This window comes from Chelon labrosus, assembly GCF_963514085.1.
Source record: "Chelon labrosus genome assembly, contig: SCAFFOLD_31, whole genome shotgun sequence".
NCBI classification, from domain to species: domain Eukaryota; kingdom Metazoa; phylum Chordata; class Actinopteri; order Mugiliformes; family Mugilidae; genus Chelon; species Chelon labrosus.
The window spans coordinates 45,600-67,881 of record NW_028181545.1 but is presented as its reverse complement, the minus strand read 5'-3'; the positions used below and the strand labels follow the sequence as shown (position 1 = coordinate 67,881).

At 42.7% G+C, this 22,282-nt stretch overlaps 2 protein-coding genes across 2 annotated transcripts in view; one reads left to right on the top strand and one right to left on the bottom strand.

The window, feature by feature from the left end:
- LOC311509903 (protein NLRC3-like) overlaps positions 1–22,282 on the top strand; it is a gene marked incomplete at its 5' end in the record, with an annotated part of 91,511 nt that overhangs the window by 51,352 nt on the left and 17,877 nt on the right. The window lies entirely within an intron of this gene.
- Positions 4,522–12,185, bottom strand: LOC311509909 (uncharacterized protein). The gene is made up of 2 exons (XM_084575349.1): positions 6,047–12,185; positions 4,522–5,939 (listed from the first exon to the last, which is right to left on the bottom strand). The coding sequence occupies exon 1, from the start codon at positions 12,044–12,046 to the stop codon at positions 6,395–6,397; it is 5,652 nt and encodes a 1,883-aa protein (XP_084431475.1). The 5' UTR covers positions 12,047–12,185; the 3' UTR covers positions 4,522–5,939; positions 6,047–6,394.

The following is a 22,282-nucleotide window of genomic DNA, read 5'->3' as shown; positions in this document are numbered from 1 at the left end:
TTTAAAAATATCTTCCCTTTAAATTGTAAAACTTCAACATTATTACTGTGATAAGCACCCGCTAGCAAGGCGGCGAATTAGCCGGCGGCTAACCCCACTAGCCTCCGCGTTAGCTCACGGCGAACTGCCGCGGCTAATTCGTGTTTAACTCCCGCGGGTCCGCGGTTAAATCCCGGTTAGCTAGCGGTTAGTTAGCGGTTAGCTCGAGGCTAACTCCGCGGTTGAGTCCGCGGCGTTAAGGTAGCGGCTAGCTAGCTCCGTTAGCTCCGCTAGCTTGCTAACATACATGCGCTATGCTGGAAGGCTAGTCGTCGGCTAAATCACTGGGCGGCTAGTCGTTAGCGTCTGTTAGCAGTTTAGCTATTCACTGACCTAATAAGATGAAGGAAACGGGTCAGGGATGTTGTGTCAGGAGTTTCAGCAAAGCAGCCAAATATAATTTGTGTTTAAAATAAAGGAAAAGGTCGTAATGTCAGGTTCTGGCCCCCTACAGTACTGCAGTAATGGTTTGGGGGGTTTTAATGTTTTGGCAGATCATGTTTTCCACTGAGAGCTCTTTTCCCGCCTCTCGTCCCCAGCAGCTGCGTGTGTGAACGTGTGTAAGCTGGTTGGGGTCTGGTTGTCATGGCTACCAGGGTCAACTGCTCCTGTTAGAATGTCAGTTGGAAGACGGGGAAAGAGAGAGAAAATGCTGAAAAATCGCCTCGAACAGGAAGGACTTGTGGCCAAACCGTATTTCCAATCATTGAACCGACTTAACTTTGGGCATCTTGAGGCTTTCCTGAACGTCTACATATGCAGTTTGTGGGTAAAATGAAGAAATGTGACCTATTCTAAGCGATTCAAAGAAAGGTTACGTCTGCTTTCCTCCAGAAATTTCCCTGCCTTTTTAACATGGCAGTCTATGGAGCTGTGGGTGGGTGTTGCTGGCGCATCTTTGTGTCTGACGCCAAAACTATAAGACTTACAGCTTTAGCAGACGAATTTGAGTGAGAAGACACATTTTCCTACGTTTCTATGTATAAATTATGTCTGTCGTGTGAAATTTGTGGCCACGGGAGCAGTTTCTGTGCAGTTTTTTGACTAACTTTCTTCTCCCCTCCTCACTCTAGCTGATGATGTCATCCACTCTAGCACAAACATTCCGCGCAATACACACCCATTATAAACCCTGAAATTTGAGTAAAAACCTACACAACTCTGAGGCTTCATAGTTTAAAAACGGTAAAAGTTGTCGACAAGTGAAGTGAATCTCTGAAGAGAAGGCAAGAGTACCTACGTTTTAAAGTTTAAATGAAGTCTCTCGGTTAAAGTATGCCAGAGCAGTTCATTGTTGAAAATGTCTGTTGAAATATTTTTTTTTTCGGGCTTCTCCATTCATTTCAATTGGGAAATTTGTCGCAGTTTTTTCGCGACTACGTCGCGAAAAAATCTTGTTTGAAAGAACTGTATAGAAGCACACCGAGTCCGATCGAGACGCACGTTTTGACGTATTTTGTGTCTGTGTGCGACGAACGGTATTTGAGTTGAAAGGTTTCGAAAATCGGCCGTAGGAAAAAGTTTAATAATAATAATAATAATAATAACTAGACAATTCCCCTGCGGGAAATCGCGAGAGTGATGCAGTGGCCGCAGCAGTCTGCGATACCATGCTATATTGCTGTGATAGTACGATGCTACGATGATGCTACTATGCCAAGATGCTACTACAATGCTATGATGCTAAGATACTAAGATGCTATGATACTAAGATGCTACAAAGCTAAGATACTATGTTGCTACGATGCTAAGATGTTACAATGCAATTATACTAAGATGCTATGATGCTTTAATGATCACCTATTCATATAGTCATAATATAATCCTGGTGAAAATATTTGCGACTTACGTTGCAAATAATTTCATGTTTGACTACAAAAAGTAATGGTCAGGTCAAGACAGGTATGAAAGTATTCGTATACTTAAGTCGCGAATGTCTTTACTAAGTAGCATGTCTTTACTACCATGAGCAGCAGCTATAACAAAAAGCACAACTCAAATAGTCATTTAAGGCCTGGTTCCTTCTGACTGGATGGGTGTGAGTTTGATGTCATGCAGGGTACAACAAACCAAACAGGATGAGGAGGATGCAGTAGGCCTGGCTGAGAGAGAGAGACACTGAGAAGGGTCGTCCTTTACGCCCTTCTACAAACTGAAGGGCAGGTACAGGCAGCAGACCCCTCCCAGCTCCACCTGAAAGCCAGCATCAAATAAGGAAGAGAGTGGGAGGGATCTCACTAGGATCCCCAGACAAAGAACGAGCAAATCGTAACAATTGATCGTTAATCATAATAATTTTAACAATAAAACTCATTACTCCTACCTGAGCAATAGTTTAACAGTTTACGGCACAGTCTTACAGTTAGATAAACAATAATATTAAACTTAACACATCCAGGCTGTAACAAGGAATCAGCGATGAAGTGAAGACCTTCAAATTGTCCTGCGAGTCCAGCTCTTTGTCTCATGTTGGACGTCACTGCAGTCTGTCTGGATCAGCTGGAGGAAAACTATAGGCAGACAAACAGACATGTCAAATAATGTTATGTAACATACTTAATATAACTCTTATGAGTGTTCAACAGCTCATTATTTATTTAATTAAAAACATCATATTATATTAAATTACTCCAATTATATATATACTGTCATTAATGTTGTTGCAAGCCATAAATGTTTCCTACTTTATGTGGTGGAATAATATATTTTTCAGTTTGACACAGTTTAATTTAAAAATATCTTCCCTTTAAATTGTAAAACTTCAACATTATTACTGTGATAAGCACCCGCTAGCAAGGCGGCGAATTAGCCGGCGGCTAACCCCACTAGCCTCCGCGTTAGCTCACGGCGAACTGCCGCGGCTAATTCGTGTTTAACTCCCGCGGGTCCGCGGTTAAATCCCGGTTAGCTAGCGGTTAGTTAGCGGTTAGCTCGAGGCTAACTCCGCGGTTGAGTCCGCGGCGTTAAGCTAGCGGCTAGCTAGCTCCGTTAGCTCCGCTAGCTTGCTAACATACATGAGCTATGCTGGAAGGCCAGTCGTCGGCTAAATCACTGGGCGGCTAGTCGTTAGCGTCTGTTAGCAGTTTAGCTATTCACTGACCTAATAAGATGAAGGAAACGGGTCAGGGATGTTGTGTCAGGAGTTTCAGCAAAGCAGCCAGATATAATTTGTGTTTAAAATAAAGAAAAAGGTCATAATGTCAGGTTCTGGCCCCCTACAGTACTGCAGTAATGGTTTGGGGGGTTTTAATGTTTTGGCAGATCATGTTTTCCACTGAGAGCTCTTTTCCCGCCTCTCGTCCCCAGCAGCTGCGTGTGTGAACGTGTGTAAGCTGGTGGGGGTCTGGTTGTCATGGCTACCAGGGTCAACTGCTCCTGTTAGAATGTCAGTTGGAAGACGGGGAAAGAGAGAGAAAATGCTGAAAAATCGCCTCGAACAGGAAGGACTTGTGGCCAAACCGTATTTCCAATCATTGAACCGACTTAACTTTGGGCATCTTGAGGCTTTCCTGAACGTCTAGATGTGTAATTTGTAGGTAAAATGAAGAAATGTGACCTATTCAAAGCGATTCAAAGAAAGGTTACGTCTGCTTTCCTCCAGAAATTTCCCTGCCTTTTTAACATGGCAGTCTATGGAGCTGTGGGTGGGTGTTGCTGGCGCATCTTTGTGTCTGACGCCAAAACTATAAGACTTACAGCTTTAGCAGACGAATTTGAGTGAGAAGACACATTTTCCTACGTTTCTATGTATAAATTATGTCTGTCGTGTGAAATTTGTGGCCACGGGAGCAGTTTCGGTGCAGTTTTTTGACTAACTTTCTTCTCCCCTCCTCACTCTAGCTGATGATGTCATCCACTCTAGCACAAACATTCCGCGCAATACACACCCATTATAAACCCTGAAATTTGAGTAAAAACCTACACAACTCTGAGGCTTCATAGTTTAAAAACGGTAAAAGTTGTCGCTAAGTGAAGTGAATCTCTGAAGAGAAGGCAAGAGTACCTACGTTTTAAAGTTTAAATGAAGTCTCTCGGTTAAAGTATGCCAGAGCAGTTCATTGTTGAAAATGTCTGTTGAATTTTTTTTTTTTTCGGGCTTCTCCATTCATTTCAATAGGGAAATTTGTCGCAGTTTTTTCGCGACTACGTCGCGAAAAAATCTTGTTTGAAAGAACTGTATAGAAGCACACCGAGTCCGATCGAGACGCACGTTTTGATGTATTTTGTGTCTGTGTGCGGCGAACGGTATTTGAGTTGAAAGGTTTCGAAAATGCGTAGGAAAAAGTTTAATAATAATAATAATAATAATAATAATAAGAAGAAAAACGTAGTGAAGAACAATAGTTTGCAGTGCTTCGCACTGCAAACTATTGACCCCCATAGCTTTGCTATGAGGGGGGTCAATAGTTTGCATTGCGTAGCACTGCATCACTAACTAGACAATTCCCCTGCGGGAAATCGCGAGAGTGATGCAGTGGCCGCAGCAGTCTGCGATACCATGCTATATTGCTGTGATAGTACGATGCTACGATGCTACGATGATGCTACTATGCCAAGATGCTAAGATGCTAAGATGCTATGATACTAAGATGCTACAAAGCTAAGATACTATGTTGCTATGATGCTAAGATGCTACAATGCAATTATACTAAGATGCTATGATGCTAAGATACTACAATGCTAAGATGCTTTAATGATGCTACAATGCTATGATGCTAAGATGCTACAATGCCAATTTGCCACAATGCTATCATGCTACCATGCTACCATGCTATGATGCTAAGATGCTTTAATGATGCTACAATGCTATGATGCTAAGATGCTTTAATGATGCTACCATGCTATGATGCTAAGATGCTTTAATGATGCTACCATGCTATGATGCTATGATGCTACAATGCCAATTTGCTACAATGCTATCATGCTACCATACTATGATGCTAACATGCTTTCATGATGCTAAAATGCTATGATGCTAAGATGCTACAATGCCAATTCGCTACAATGCTATGATGCTACAATGCTAAGATGTTTAAATGATGCTTTAATGCTAAGATGCTAAAATGCTATAATATACCTTTAACTAAGCTGAAACTATAAGATAAGTGATAAAACAGCCATAAACAGACAGTTTGCAACAGAAATTAAGTTTATTTTTCAACAAAACAATCAAGGAACACGAAAACATCTGATGAGTCGGTAAAAAACGTTAATCTAACAAGAAACAAAGTTGTAAAAACACGGCCACCGAACCCATCACGAAACTAAAGATACAAAGGAAAAAAAAAAGTCCTCTGGACGTCTTCTTCCTGGATCTTGGGTCCTTGATCCTGGATTTAAAAGATCAATAAGTTAGAGGTTTCAAATCATCATGGAGACATTTGATCACAAACTTAATGAAATATTACTTCCCTTATTGTTGTTGTGTTGCTGTCTTCTGGACGTCTTCTTCCTAGATCTAGTTCACACAATTTAAACAAAAACAGACATAAGTTAAAGGTTCAAAACATTAAGTTAAAACATTTGATCAAAAAATGTGAAATATTACTTCCCTTATTGTTGTTGTGTTGCTGTCATCTGGACGTCTTTTTCCTAGATCTAGTTCACACAATTTAAACAAAAACAGACATAAGTTAAAGGTTCAAAACATTAAGTTAAAACATTTGATCAAAAAATGTGAAATATTACTTCCCTTATTGTTGTTGTGTTGCTGTCATCTGGGCGTCTTCTTCCTAGATCTAGTTCACACAATTTAAACAAAAACAGACATAAGTTAAAGGCTCAAAACATTAGTTAAAACATTTGATCAAAAAATGTGAAATATTACTTCCCTTTTTTTTGGTGTTGGTTTGCTGTCTCTACTGGAGAGAGATCAGCTGTGGTCCTCTTGATGTCTCCTTCTGTTGAACATGAATGACAGTAAAGACAGAACAGACAGACAGGAGAAGAGAAGGGAGGTTAGTTCAAATATTCAATGTGATTAATCATTTTAAAGAGAGATACTCACCTTTTGATGGACCTGGTTGACACGTAGATTGTCGACCTGTAACTTACATGATTTAATTTACAATACATGATTTACATTATTTAGGTTAGCTAATGTAATTTAAATAATTACATTAGCTAAGCTAATTACAAAATATTTAACATTATACATTGAAAGCCGTTCTCATCATCTCAATAGATGATGAGAACGGCTTGATAAGATAATGCTGACCCCTTTGTTACATTAATAAATATAAAAAAACACTACATCAATACATGATTCAACTATTTCCAGCCAACACATGCCATTACAACATCATGATTAAAGTCACACTTACTTTTCTATGGACCATGTGTTGGCTGGAGAGACTTAGTCAGTCAAAATACAATAGACTGGACTGTGGTAACTGTAATAAGTTTGGAGAACACCTGATTGAAGACATTTATCAGGATGTGAAATATAAATGTGATCAATCAGAGTGTTCTTCTCAGTGGTGGATTCACTAATTAGTTGAGTGTAACCTCTGGCCTGAAACAAGTCTTTTATACTTTTTTTGCCTTTACTGAGGAGATCCTCATTAAAGTCGCCACAAACAATGATGGGCTGGTGATTTATCACGTCCAATGAGTCTAAGAGGTTTCTCAAGTTTTGTAAGAACATAGACCATCGGAAATTTGGTGGTTTGTAAACAGTCGCTAAAAGTAGTTTGACTGGAGCCTCAATTTTGATGACAACAAACTCCAAATCAGTGACCTGGTGCATGTACCTGCGAGGCTCTGCTTGCACGTTGCCTCTACAGTACACTGCAACTCCACCTCCATCTTTTCGAGCCATGTCCACACAGCTGTTGTAAGACAGCAACCTACTGCGTGTGAACATGGTGTATCCCTCCAGGTCGAAAATTGGGGATACAGAGGACCCTGACAAATGTGTCTCTGTGAGGCACAGCACGTCTGCTAGTTGCAGTTCGTGATGAGCCTTCAGGTCTGAAATGTGGGACGGAAGTCCCTGAGTATTGTGGTGGATGATTGTCAAGGTCTTTGGAGTTTGTTCCATCAATCTATAAAATGCTAACAATGGTCGACAGCTCTGGAAAGAGGCTTGAGGCATACTTTCCAGAGCTGTCTTGATTTCGGGGTCAGCATATATCTTTTTCTCGTCGAAGTCACAGATAGTGAGACCTCCCAGCGAAGTTGTGCGGCTGAGCGCTACATAAGCCATGCCCGGTTCAAACACGCGCTTCAGACACACAACCGCTGACGCCATCGTCATACCTTGAACTTTGTGGGCCGTACACGCAAAAGCCAACTTCATGGGGAACTGGCGCCGAATGACCCCTTTTGTGTTACTCAGGCTCTCCTCAGATCTTTCAATGTAGGCCAGATTGTCTGAGGGACCCAAGATCTTTTTGCGGAATCTCTGTCCTGCTGTGGGATTGTCCAGCTCGAGTCCAATTAACTTAACAGACTTTGGCTCGCTGTCCGTCATTACAATGTGCGAGATGGTTCCGAATGTTCCATTAACAATTCCGTCCTCCACGTCGAGATTCCTGGTCAACATAACGCGTACTCCTGGAGCAGCCACTATGTTGTCAGGCAAATCTCGCTTGGTGCCGTTAACGTTCGACACTATCGTCATGCAGCCGGTCGTAGGCATTTTCCTATAATCCCGAGCTGCGATGTCGATAGCGTCGTCGTGGAGGGAGGCTACAGTACCAGAGTTGTGACGGTCAACTTCTTTGTTGGTAGCAAAAATGTGTAGCCTATCTACTGGACAATCTTTGACGTCAGCCACTGCCTGTGTGAGCAACTCTCTGTCCTCATCACTCAAAGGATCCAGCTTTTGCTTCACTCTGAGGCGGTTCAAGAGTTCAGCAAAAGCTCGATCGTCCTTCTGTCGCATGATCTCTGTAAGGATGACCATCTTGAAGTGATCCTTCCAGAGATCAAACTCAGTCTCCTCATACACACACAGTGGCTTGGCTCTGCCTAAAGGCGGCAGTTGGTAAAAGTCACCAACAGCGAGGACAGAAATCCCCCCGAACGGCTTCCTGTTTCCTCGGATCTGTTGAAAACGCCAGTTGACGTAAGCAAACAGCTCCTTGGAAACCATGGAGACCTCATCGATGATGAGAATCTCCGCGTTGGAAAGTGTCGCTCGGACCTCATCCAGGGCGTTGCCGAGACCTTGATACGGTGCCTTCAAGGACCTCGGCAGTTTGAGCAGTGAGTGCAACGTGACGCCTGAAATGTTGAAGGCTGCTGTGCCAGTGAAGGCAGTCAGCAGCACTGCAGGCTGCGTCATGTCTGCTTGGTCCCTGAATCTGGGGAGCTCACGCAGAATCCTCGTTGCCTCCTGGTGAACGCACTTGATTACGTGCGATTTACCACAGCCAGCTCCCCCTGTCAAAAAGTAATAAAACGGCTCTACATCGCGGCCCCACACCAGCTCAAAGCACCACTGACGAATGCTGTAGAAGATAGAAGCCTGCGTTTCGTTCAGACTTTGATACATTTTTCTAACAAAGTCTGGACTCAACTGCGGCGCTTCTATCCTCGGCATGGAGCTCCCCCTATCTCTAGTGACCTGAAACTCTGGGACCTCTCCTGGGTCTTCGTGCTCGGCAGGTTGTCGCTCTGCAAGACACTCTAACCGTTCAGCTTCTACTTCAGGCGCAAAACAGTTCCACTCATTAACTATAGGGCCCAGCACCTGATACTGTTCTAACGCTTCGTCGATCCTTTTACCCTGACCTTCGTAGCGTTTTTTGTTACGGGTTACGAGATCTCTAACACTCATACCCGGGATCTCGCCACACGTATAAAACTGCTCATAAGTGGGGTTAGCTTCATCTCTCAGGTCGTCATCAGATCGGTGTGGGAGATAAAGTTTGAGCAGTCGTCTATAAAACTTCTCAGGAGCTTTCTTCTCTGAGAACCGAGGAAATCTGATAATTGCCGGCTTTCCAGCAGTTCTTTTCTGAATAAAGCCCATTTCATTCAGGAGGGGGATGGCGCTTTTACTTTTAGTTTGCTCACCGTACAGCACCCTGTACTCTGACGCAAACTCGGCCATGCACATACGCGCAAACTCAGCACCGCGAGGTCTGTTGACGTATTTTTCTGGCAGGCCGGACATCCACACCTCCTCTGAACCCGGTTCCATCTGTTGGAGTCTACCGATAGGGTGACTCATCCTCAGACCGTCCTCGTCGGTCTGAAGGAACACCACGGTCCGGGAGCACCTCTTCAGCCGTAAGCTGCAGGTGCGAGCAACAGCCTCTTGAGCGCTGACTTCCCTATGTTTAGCATAGGCCTGCATGATCTGCTTCATTTCGTCACGCTCGTTAACATTGGACTGTTTAACATTTCCGATGACGTTCTTAAGGAATTGCGTCATCTCGTGCTCCGGCTTGGACACGTAGGACATCATGTACATTATGCAGCTATAATCGTCCACAACGTACTGAATGTCCATGTTGGCGTTCCAGGCTCGGAGCAGGTCTGGGTTATAGGCGTTAACCCAGCAATCGTTTGGATGCCGCTTCAGGATCACGACATGGCTGCTCGCCAGGCGGTGGACAAGGGCTCGGTATTCCGTGTACGTCAAGCCGCACTGGTCGAGCAAGTCTGTCAAACTACTGAATGAAGCGTTTGCATCCAAGAGCAAGTCTCTAACTTGCTGAAGTTTGACTTTGGCTTCCTTTCGCTTCTTAGCGAGTGCCCGCTTCTGCTCCAGTATTCTGGCGACCTCATCTTGGTTCTGGTCTTGATCTAAAGGTTTTGAGGTGCCAGCACTAATGGGGGGTCTAGTGATGAATGTATCATCCATGGGCTGCTTCGGGAAGCCAAACCTACAGGCAACGTTGCCTTTTTTGCAGGACTTGGAATGTTTCCTGCTGTGAACCTGAACCTCTGAGACAATTCTGTGGAGCTCCAGGTCTGTCTCAGGATCAGGCATCTTGCATGTTATGTACCTATCTATGAAAGCCGCGACCTTCTGGTCGGACTCTTCTTCAAATTTAGGTGCATTTTTAATCCAAATTAGCATGTGGATGTGGGGACTTCCTCTAGCCTGGAACTCAACCCTATAAAAATAATCCTCCACCTCGCCAATGGGCTGCGCTGGTGAGAGGAGAAGGTTGGTCATCAGAGCGTCGACTCTCTTTTCAAACATGCGCATTACTGTGACCGGATTGCTCCGCAGAATGTCGCACTTTGATTTCCAGTCGAGCTCTGAAAAGTCCCCGTGTTCTCCCTGCTGAGCTTTGATGACCTCTATGACCTCAGGCCATCTCATCTCAGCAGCCGAGAACGTGACAAAAAATGTGGGTTTGCCTATTTGTCGCACCATGGCGTGGACGTCTTTCAGAGTCTTGGTCCAATAGGCTGGAGTGCCTCTGAGAGGCTGCATGAAGCGAGTTGCATCTTGGCTCATAATGAGCCGCTGCACCTCGTCTTGGTCCAGGAGCATGAGGTTGTTAATACGACGGCCGTCTCTAGCTCTGGACTTTCCTTTGCGCATCTGAATTGACATGCTGTTTGTCGCCAGGTGGGTTTCTGTGACAAACTGCGCAAAGAAAAGGTAGCTTTGGTCGCTAGCGAAACGTGTATCGACAGCAAACAACCTGCAGTTAAAATACATGCTAGGTGACAGGGAGAAGGTTCTGGGTTCATCCAGTGTGTTCTCTCCTGTCGGGAATTGCACAGGGAAAGCCATGGCTTCAAGCTTTGGTATGGTGAAGAAGCCTACTGGTCTGTTGCCCTGGGCGGGGGCAATGCTAAATATTCCATCACCATACGAAAGACTCTCCTGTGCAATGTCAGGCGGCTGCATACACGTGTCCAGAGTCAGGCCAGGCCTCAGCTCCTCCTGTTCGTCGTCAGCTCCCTGAGGCTGCTGACTTCTACTAGAGTCTGGGTCGTTCTGACTAGAAAAAACTTCCTCTAAGTCTTTGTCCATGTCTGGGTCTGGCTGCTGCCTTTGTGGTTGGTCTGGGTCGTTTTTCCTATTAAAGACCTCCTCGAGGTCCACGTCTGCCTCAATGTCTCCCTGATGCTGCTCTGACTGAGCAGCATCAGCAACATTGAGTTGTGAGTCGTCATCGTCGACTGACTCATCAAAAACAACACTATCGTCTATGGATACATCCTGATACTCAGAATGTATCCTTTTAAGTGTGGCGAGACTAGCTAATACATTTCTCATATTAACAGTATAAAAGTGCTGGTAGCCCTTGTAGTTAATGCGCCTCTTTAATTTAACCTGAAGTAGTTGTGACTCAGATCTGGGTCTTGGGAGACTGTTGACTGTTGCTTCCACCTCTGATGGAACACAGACAACAGCTCCATGGACTGCTTTTTGTTGTCCTTTCGGCAGAGCGACAACCTTAGCAAAAGGCAGTATTTTAGCAATTAGCTGCCTCTCGAGCACGTTGAGCCTCGCTAACTCTGGGGGGATGGGCGACAACTCTAAGTTGTTCGCCGTCGCAACCGGTGGCATCCGTCCTCTCTTCAAGTGGCTGTCACACGTGTGACAGATCCACTCTTTTAGTCGCTCGTGTGTAACAGAGCAATGTGCAGCGCAGTCGTTGTCACAAAAGTGGACATAGTTTCCTGTTAAACAGGATGCTGCCACTGCAGGTTTTTGTCTATATTTTTCTCTTTTGCACAATCTGACCTGATTAGGAAACATTGCTCTGTTACACACGGTGCAGACATACGTCGGCCCGTGTCGAATAGTTTCACGAAACACTGTGATGGCGGCTTCCATCACAGGATTTATTAACGGCTGCGGTTGGGGGGGGTTATAGGGCACGATCCTTCTATATTTTTGTTTGATCCTTAATGCGTTTTGCATCTTGTTAAAGATGCAAAAAGTAGCATTTGTTGCGAGTTTAGTTACTCTGCGTTGGATACAGCGTAACCTAAACTCAGGATCATTGTGATACCTTCTATTTAAACTTTCTTTTTTCTTTTGTCTAAGTCTAAGATTAGATTTGTACCTAGTTAACATGTACATTTTCTTTTTGGTACAAAAATCAGGATCTGCCCTATATTTCTGTTTAATGTAATTTTTGTGCCTACTCTGAAAGGCAGGATCCTCCTTATACTTTTCTTTAATATAATTTTTTTGCCTAGTTTGAAAGGCAGGGTCTGCCTTATACTTTTCTTTAATATATTTTTTTTGCCTAGTTTGAAAGGCAGGGTCTGCCTTATACTTTTCTTTAATATATTTTTTTTGCCTAGTTTGAAAGGCAGGATCCTCCTTATACTTTTCTTTAATATAATTTTTTTGCCTAGTTTGAAAGGCAGGGTCTGCCTTATACTTTTCTTTAATATATTTTTTTTGCCTAGTTTGAAAGGCAGGGTCTGCCTTATACTTTTCTTTAATATATTTTTTTTGCCTAGTTTGAAAGGCAGGGTCTGCCTTATACTTTTCTTTAATATATTTTTTTTGCCTAGTTTGAAAGGCAGGGTCTGCCTTATACTTTTCTTTAATATATTTTTTTTGCCTAGTTTGAAAGGCAGGGTCTGCCTTATACTTTTCTTTAATATATTTTTTTTGCCTAGTTTGAAAGGCAGGATCCATGTTATATTTCTCTGTAAAAAATTTTTTCTTCCTGCTCTGGAAAGCAGGATCGGCCCTGTATTTGTCTGTATAATGTTTTTTTCTACTGCTCCGGAATGTTGGGTCTTCCTTATATTTTTGATTAAGTTTTATTTTTTTTGTATTTTTAACTTTTGAATAATAATTTCTGAAAGACAGTAACCGTTGTTTCCTATGATTACTGTCTTGGGAATGTTTTATTTTGTTTGCTTCTATTTTTTTAATTCCAAATTCCGGGCAGTTGTCATACCTATTTTTTTCATTAATGTTTTTTTCACATTTGATAACATGGCTGTCACTTTCCCTCCTTTTAACTTTTTGTCTTCGTTGTTTACCTAATTTACCTAGTTTTATGACTGGAGGGAGAGCTGTCCTGGAGACTTCTAAATCTACTTCTACCGTCGGTTGTTGAAGACCTTCACTGGAACCGACGGCTTCAAATGACACAGGCACAAGCTCATAGCTGGCAGAAGGTCCACGATCAGCAAAGAGGTTGTGCAGGTGTTCAGCCAGGTCACTGATTTCAGTGAAGGTCTTCATGATTGCAGTTCCGTTGAATTTTGGAAAACCTGCCGAATCTCTGGTGTGTGAATCAAACACACCATACGTCCCTGTTTGGGTACGGAACACTGCAATGCATTCTGGATTTACTATGATAAACGCATGCCTCACATCTCCTGACAGACACTGCAGCTCTTCAGCAAGGGAAATTAAGTTGCCGTTTCCGTCGCTGGAGGCTTTGACGGTTCCACATTTAACTTCGCACATGTGGACATCGTACATTGCAGTGTCTGTCAGGACTTGTTTAGGCATTTTCTCGACGGTGAGATGATCATTTTCATACCTGTGCTCCAGGATCAGCTGTTGTTTCACTCCTACGTAGAGTGAATCTCCCTGAGCCAGCACTCTATCGAGGGTAGCTGTGTTAAAGCTACAACCCTCATTCTCGAAAGCGAGAAAAGTCAGGGACATGCAGGTACACTGACTGTTCCTAGAGAACTTACTGTACCTCCTGTCCCTCTGACTATGACTAGCCCTAACAGTGACAGCCTGACCCCCACTTACCTGAGTACCTACCTTTATGCTTGCCTGTAAAGATGTTCAATGGTTAATTATTAGTAGGTTAGTCATAATTAATTTTATTAGTCTATTAGTATTAAAATACTATTAATTACTACACATTATTAGTATCAGTATTATTATAGTTAGCTTTATTATTATTACTAGTATTAATAGCAGAAGTAGTAATGAATCAAGTTACATTGTTGTAGAACATCAATTCCAGCAAGTTTTTCAGATCAACTAAACATCTATAAAAAGCTGACACAATCTTACACACATATCATGAGCACACTTGACTAGAACACATTACTGGTATTCTGATCATTATTAATATCTTGGTAAGTTTACCAAGATATTAATAATGATCAAAAAACAAATTAAATCTCTCCTTCATTTCCTCAAGTTTTTTTTATACATTACAGTTTAAAGGAAATTACACTCTCCCTCAAACAAACACTTTATTGAGCCCACGATAAACCAGAAGGTAAATGTTCTTACCTCATTAGCAGAGGAGGTGGACAGTCCGTCGTCGATGATCCAGGGCCAGGAAGTTGATGAGGGGAACGGTGTCCGGGTCTGTGACAAGTCATAAGACCAGTATTAGAACAAGCACTAAGTTGTTACGAGAAAAGTTTTCTAAATGTCTGTGACAAGTCATAAGACCAGTATTAGAACAAGCACTAAGTTGTTACGAGAAAAGTTTTCTAAATGTATTTTTATTACTCACTTTCTCTGCATTTATGAACTGCAGAGGAAGATGAACCAGGTTAATGTAGTTACAGCTGAATTTACAGTAAACGTTGTGTGTGTGTCAGTTGTGGATTAAATACCTTAGCTGGGCGAGGAGAGGAGCGGGCCACAGCGGTGAGGGAAAGGGAAGGTCCAGCCGGGGAAGGTGTCTGGATCCTGGCCACCTGAGAACAAATCATAACAAGAATTCAGTAGAATGAAGACTTTGATGACATCATCAACTTTATTCAATAGGAATAATATGTACCTTGGCCACCGGTGAACAGGTGGGGGTCTCCGGAGATCCCAGACTGCAGGCCAACCTGGTAGGAGGGGATCCAACCAGCTGTTGACACATGAGAATAGACATGTTAAAATTCACTCAGTGAACACACTGTGTGTTCTGTGTCACATTGTGTGTGTTGTGGCAGATAAAAACGTACATTAGTCACTGTAGTCTGGGGGCGGGGGGTCCTGCGTCGTCTGGCTGCTGCTGGGGAGGCCACCTGCACAGTCAGATAGAACATAGCAACAGTAACTGTAGGGAACAAGGAGAAACTTTACAGCTGAGAAGAATCAGACAACTTACCTTCTTCCGCGCTGGAGGAGACGGGGGGTCCACGACACCAGACAGCTGAGAAGGAGACACTTCCTCCACAGCACGAAGAAGCGTGCTGCTGAACCAAACAGGGTTCAGTGGGAGGAAGGACTCCTTCTCCTGCTGCTGAGTCGCGCTGGCCGGGGAGGGAACCTGGAAAAGTTCACATCACATTTGATTAAATAGGTGCTTTTTAAGACTGTGAACCCGATCTCCAACATGTTCACAAACACATGTAAACACACATGATGATACAACAGTAAAACTTTACTAACCTTGCTGCTCTGACCAACGACCTTCCAACGGAAGGGGTCAGAAGCCAGCGGAGCACGTACCTCTCCCCTCACAACCAGCTTAGGAGAAACCTTCCTAAGTGGCTGTGGAGGAGTAGGAGACACCGGGGGGGGAGGTGGTGTCTCCAGGTACCGCTCCGTCGCGGACCACAGCAGGCTGGTCAGGATGGCCATCCCCTCACGGTCGCTCAGGTGAACCTGCACACATGAACACAAACCCACAAAGACACATACAAAGTTCAGGTATAGAACAGTAGCTCGTGTTGAATGTTTCATATCAACACACAAGACATTATAACAAATTTGACTTTTTCTATCACACATTGATTTTCTACTTACGCCGTCTCTGCTCCAGAGCTCCAGGCGCGTCAGGGGGAAGTACTCCGCCGCAGAGAAGAACCTCACACCTGAAAATACACAAAAGAAAACAACAAGCAATTACAACATGTACCATGAATCACAGACACTTTTAAGTTCTTTTTCCTTGTTTTTATTGACATGATAATTTGTACACACCCATACGAGCCGACACGCGGTGGTACTCCTGGCGAAGAAGGTCCTGGTACGTCTGGTCCTCCGTCAGGCGGGGGGGGAAGTCCACCACAAAGACCTGTAATAAAGCAAAATTTTCCAAAACAAAACATGTTCGCTACCAATTGACATTTTCTTTCAAAATCACACACGTTACAATAAATACACATTAATTTTTTTAAATCTCTTTTTTTAAATCTCATACGTTTAAGCAGAGTCAATGAACTTCGAGTCTTGTTAAACTACTACAAATACAGGACAAGTGAGACATGAAATTAAACTTACCTCTGGCCAACGGCTCCTCACCGCAGTGAGGAAACGGGCGTAGTCGACGGCCGCCTCCTCGATGGTCCTGCTGGCTGTCAGGTTGTTACTAGGAGCAAGAACACAAACAGCATCAGGTGAGAGAGGTACATTAGCATTAAGGACCTCAGTCCGCAACTGAGCGGCATGGGCCCCAGGGGTCGACATGATACCGAACGAATACTTAGTGTCTGGCATCACGGCGAATCCGTCGGCGATGGAGCGCAGGTGGGAGTCCCCGACAATCAGAATGAACTGTAACAACCAAGAAAATGTAATTAGCATGAAAATCATTAATCCCTCTAAACATCAATCACTTTCTTCATAAAGTGGCTAATAATATCACCTTCTTGTCAGGAGACTCCGGTGGGATGACCAACTTGTGGCTCCGTCCAGTGAGCGACGAAGTTGGCCACCGCAGGACCCGATGGCGGTAGCCGGTACCGCGGCCTGTTTAGTAAACGACAAAACACATCACGAGATAACGGTGTTACTGAATTGAAAACAAACCAGGAAATGTCAACAATCATTTGTTAATATGAGTACAACAGGACAGAAAAAAACAGTTTAGAAAGTTAAATACTGATGCTGAATTAATTTATTGATCATTGAGAGATACTCACGAGCACGAACGGGGGGACGAGCTTGAGAGCAGGGTCGGTGGGAAGGCTCCTCTCCGGCCGGGGGGGACGTCTGATGAAACATTAAGACCAAACACATACAGAACTCAGCAGTTAAGGAGAAAACAATAGATGTAACATTTCTAGAGCCATTTTCACGCAGACAGATGTCATTGTGGCACAGAAGCTTATCTACTGTGTAAATACCTCCAGGGGGGAAGGGGTGGACCTCAGCTCCTCCAGGTCGAGCCTCCTCCAGCGCTGCTTCACCGCCATGGAACGTCTGGACTTCCTAGGCATCCTGCTGACAAAAAATAGACAGAAAAAAAAAACAAGACAAAATACTTTTCAAAGTTTAACAGGCTATCAAACCTATCAAACTAACCTAAACCCTAGCCTTTACCTAAACTCTAACTACCTAATGTAAAATAATCTAATCTAAGACAAATTAATGTAATATGTTATATTTAAATTAAATCTGTGTAGATGAAGGTGTGGTGAATGTATGTGTGTGGGTGAGGTGGCGATACTACTCTGCGATGGTTGAGGGCGATGAATCAACTCTCAGCTGTCGAAGCACAGGAACCTTTTAATCCTATCAAAGACAATGCAAAAAAATTGAAATGTCTTTCAATTGTTATAAGTAAGTGTAAGCAACAAGCTAATAACAAAGCAAACACATGTTAAACATCTGTAGTTGTCATAAAGTGTGTGTTTTTGGGCACAATATTTCTATATTATAATAACTATGGATGATAATTATACTACTATATTAATTTATTTTAAACAGTATCATATTATAAGTTTTTTTTTTTCATAAAAACAAATAATTACTATGACAAATAGATATTCCACACAAGCAAAGATAACATCAACTTCAGCAAATGTACAGGATTGTATCAACATCTGAATGAACATTTATTACCAAAAGTAAAAAAAAATAGTCTTGTATCAAAATGCTTTTCTATTTAATGAAGGTATGATGTAAAAGTGTTTAACATATTAGCCTAGCTATTTTAACCAAGCTCTATCTACAGCCAGTTAGCCCCGTTAGCTTTTCATTAGCATAATGGCTGCCGTTCGCGCCACAGCCAGTTAGCTTTGTAGGCTTTTCATTAACACAATAGCGGCCCTTCGGGCCTTTACCGGAGCTCCGTCTACAGCCAGTGAGCTTCGTTAGCCCTTCATTAGCATAATGGCGGCGGTACAGGCCGCTAGCTTAGCTCTGTCTATAGCCAGTTAGCTCCGTTAGCTTTTTAGCTCGGTTTAATGTTCTTGTATTGAAACAAACCAACCGTAAAATCACCAGAAAGTAATATTTAGCTTTAATAATCTCTCTTTTGATAAAGATATATACATATTACCACAGTTAGAGCTGTTTGCTTTTGTCTTTGTTTAATGTTTTATATAGAAAAGGCACAGTCACTTTTACCGAGCTTTTACCGCGGCTTAATATTCTTTAATATAAACACACCGAACATAAATAATTAAATACATTTACAGAATAACGACAGAACAATATCTAGCTTCAATAATATCACTTTTCTTTAACAATTTAATAAAATATTTGTTATCTAAAGAGGAATGAAACGTACACTTACCTCTGCCGAGAAGAAAGGGGAGGAGCAGAATCAGACGAGGGTATTTAACTCCGTAGTAACGGACCTGACCAATCAGAGTCCTCCCCGTGAACACGTCATTGCTACTGTCCAATCAGATGGATGAATTTTTCGCGGGCTTCACAGATTCACAGACACGCACACACATATGCGCGTTCACGATCTCTCTGTCTCTCTCATGGACACAGGTTAGATTCCTGAGCTACGCTATGATCCTGTTATAGATAGATGTGTGTGTGTGTGTGTGTGTGTAAATGTATGCATGTAAATATATATATATACATATTTAGTGTATATATATATATATAAGTATATATACTATTTATTTTAACTCACACTATCCTTTTTTTAAAATTATATCATTAAAGCAAAGGATTATTGTAGCATCATATCATCATATCATCTTAGCATCGCAGTATCAAATCGTTATATCATAGCATCATATCATATCACAGACTGCTGTGGCCACTGCATCACTCTCGCGAATTCCCACGGCTAATTCGTGTTTAACTCCCGCGGGTCCGCGGTTAAATCCCGGTTAGCTAGCGGTTAGTTAGCGGTTAGCTCGAGGCTAACTCCGCGGTTGAGTCCGCGGCGTTAAGGTAGCGGCTAGCTAGCTCCGTTAGCTCCGCTAGCTTGCTAACATACATGAGCTATGCTGGAAGGCTAGTCGTCGGCTAAATCACTGGGCGGCTAGTCGTTAGCGTCTGTTAGCAGTTTAGCTATTCACTGACCTAATAAGATGAAGGAAACGGGTCAGGGATGTTGTGTCAGGAGTTTCAGCAAAGCAGCCAGATATAATTTGTGTTTAAAATAAAGGAAAAGGTCAAACATGAAGTTGTCATTCAGTCAATGAGAAGAGCTATAGCTAAGAGGCCCAGCAGCTGTGTGAAAGGGGGGTTTTAATGTTTTGGCAGATCATGTTTTCCACTGAGAGCTCTTTTCCCGCCTCTCGTCCCCAGCAGCTGCGTGTGTGAACGTGTGTAAGCTGGTTGGGGTCTGGTTGTCATGGCTACCAGGGTCAACTGCTCCTGTTAGAATGTCAGTTGGAAGACGGGGAAAGAGAGAGAAAATGCTGAAAAATCGCCTCGAACAGGAAGGACTTGTGGCCAAACCGTATTTCCAATCATTGAACCGACTTAACTTTGGGCATCTTGAGGCTTTCCTGAACGTCTAGATGTGTAATTTGTAGGTAAAATGAAGAAATGTGACCTATTCAAAGCGATTCAAAGAAAGGTTACGTCTGCTTTCCTCCAGAAATTTCCCTGCCTTTTTAACATGGCAGTCTATGGAGCTGTGGATGGGTGTTGCTGGCGCATCTTTGTGTCTGACGCCAAAACTATAAGACTTACAGCTTTAGCAGACGAATTTGAGTGAGAAGACACATTTTCCTACGTTTCTATGTATAAATTATGTCTGTCGTGTGAAATTTGTGGCCACGGGAGCAGTTTCTGTGCAGTTTTTTGACTAACTTTCTTCTCCCCTCCTCACTCTAGCTGATGATGTCATCCACTCTAGCACAAACATTCCGCGCAATACACACCCATTATAAACCCTGAAATTTGAGTAAAAACCTACACAACTCTGAGGCTTCATAGTTTAAAAACGGTAAAAGTTGTCGCTAAGTGAAGTGAATCTCTGAAGAGAAGGCAAGAGTACCTACGTTTTAAAGTTTAAATGAAGTCTCTCGGTTAAAGTATGCCAGAGCAGTTCATTGTTGAAAATGTCTGTTGAATTATTTTTTTTTTCGGGCTTCTCCATTCATTTCAATTGGGAAATTTGTCGCAGTTTTTTCGCGACTACGTCGCGAAAAAATCTTGTTTGAAAGAACTGTATAGAAGCACACCGAGTCCGATCGAGACGCACGTTTTGATGTATTTTGTGTCTGTGTGCGACGAACGGTATTTGAGTTGAAAGGTTTCGAAAATGCGTAGGAAAAAGTTTAATAATAATAATAATAATAATAATAATAAGAAGAAAAACGTAGTGAAGAACAATAGTTTGCAGTGCTTCGCACTGCAAACTATTGACTCCCATAGCTTTGCTATGAGGGTCAATAGTTTGCATTGCGTAGCACTGCATCACTAACTAGACAATTCCCCTGCGGGAAATCGCGAGAGTGATGCAGTGGCCGCAGCAGTCTGCGATACCATGCTATATTGCTGTGATAGTACAATGCTACGATGCTACGATGATGCTGCTATGCCAAGATGCTACAATGCTGAATGAATGAATGAATTTATTGATCATTGAGAGATACTCACGAGCACGAACGGGGGGACGAGCTTGAGAGCAGGGTCGGTGGGAAGGCTCCTCTCCGGCCGGGGGGGACGTCTGATGAAACATTAAGACCAAACACATACAGAACTCAGCAGTTAAGGAGAAAACAATAGATTTCTAGAGCCATTTTCACGCAGACAGATGTCATTGTGGCACAGAAGCTTATCTACTGTGTAAATACCTCCAGGGGGGAAGGGGTGGACCTCAGCTCCTCCAGGTCGAGCCTCCTCCAGCGCTGCTTCACCGCCATGGAACGTCTGGACTTCCTAGGCATCCTGCTGACAAAAAATAGACAGAAAAAAAAAACAAGACAAAATACTTTTCAAAGCTTAACAGGCTATCAAACCTATCAAACTAACCTAAACCCTAACCTTTACCTAAACTCTAACTACCTAATGTAAAATAATCTAATCTAAGACAAATTAATGTAATATGTTATACTTAAATTAAATCTGTGTAGATGAAGGTGTGGTGAATGTATGTGTGTGGGTGAGGTGGCGATACTGCTCTGCGATGGATGAGGGCGATGAATCAACGATGATCACTCTCAGCTGTCGAAGCACAGGAACCCTTTAATCCTATCAAAGACAATGCAAAAAAATTGAAATGTCTTTCAAATGTTATAAGTAAATGTAAGCAACAAGCTAATAACAAAGCAGACACATGTTAAACATCTGTAGTTGTCATAAAGTGTGTGTTTTCCTTATACTAAGATGCTATGATGCTAAGATACTACAATGCTAAGATGCTTTAATGATGCTACAATGCTATGATGCTAAGATGCTTTAATGATGCTACCATGCTATGATGCTTTAATGATCACCTGTTCATATAGTCATAATATAATCCTGGTGAAAATATTTGCGACTTACGTTGCAAATAATTTCATGTTTGACTACAAAAAGTAATGGTCAGGTCAAGACAGGTATGAAAGTATTCGCGATTTACGTCGCGAATGTCTTTACTAAGTAGCATGTCTTTACTACCATGAGCAGCAGCTATAACAAAAAGCACAACTCAAATAGTCATTTAAGGCCTGGTTCCTTCTGACTGGATGGGTGTGAGTTTGATGTCATGCAGGGTACAACAAACCAAACAGGATGAGGAGGATGCAGCAGGCCTGGCTGAGAGAGAGAGACACTGAGAAGGGTCGTCCTTTATGCTTCGCCTTCTACAAACTGAAGGGCAGGTACAGGCAGCAGACCCCTCCCAGCTCCACCTGAAAGCCAGCATCAAATAAGGAAGAGAGTGGGAGGGATCGTCACACCCCCACCAGGATTATATTATGACTATATGAACAGGTGAATTATTATGATTAATGATCAATTATTACAATTTGCTCGTTAATCATAATAATTTTAACAATAAAACTCATTACTCCTACCTGAGCAATAGTTTAACAGTTTACGGCACAGTCTTACAGTTAGATAAACAATAATATTAAACTTAACACATCCAGGCTGTAACAAGGAATCAGCGATGAAGTGAAGACCTTCAAATTGTCCTGCGAGTCCAGCTCTTTGTCTCATGTTGGACGTCACTGCAGTCTGTCTGGATCAGCTGGAGGAAAACTATAGGCAGACAAATAGACATGTCAAATAATGTTATGTAAC

Bases quoted from the DNA above. Each gene is read 5' to 3' on its own strand.
- LOC311509909 (XM_084575349.1), bottom strand. From the start codon at position 12,046: ATGTACATGTTAACTAGGTACAAATCTAATCTTAGACTTAGACAAAAG.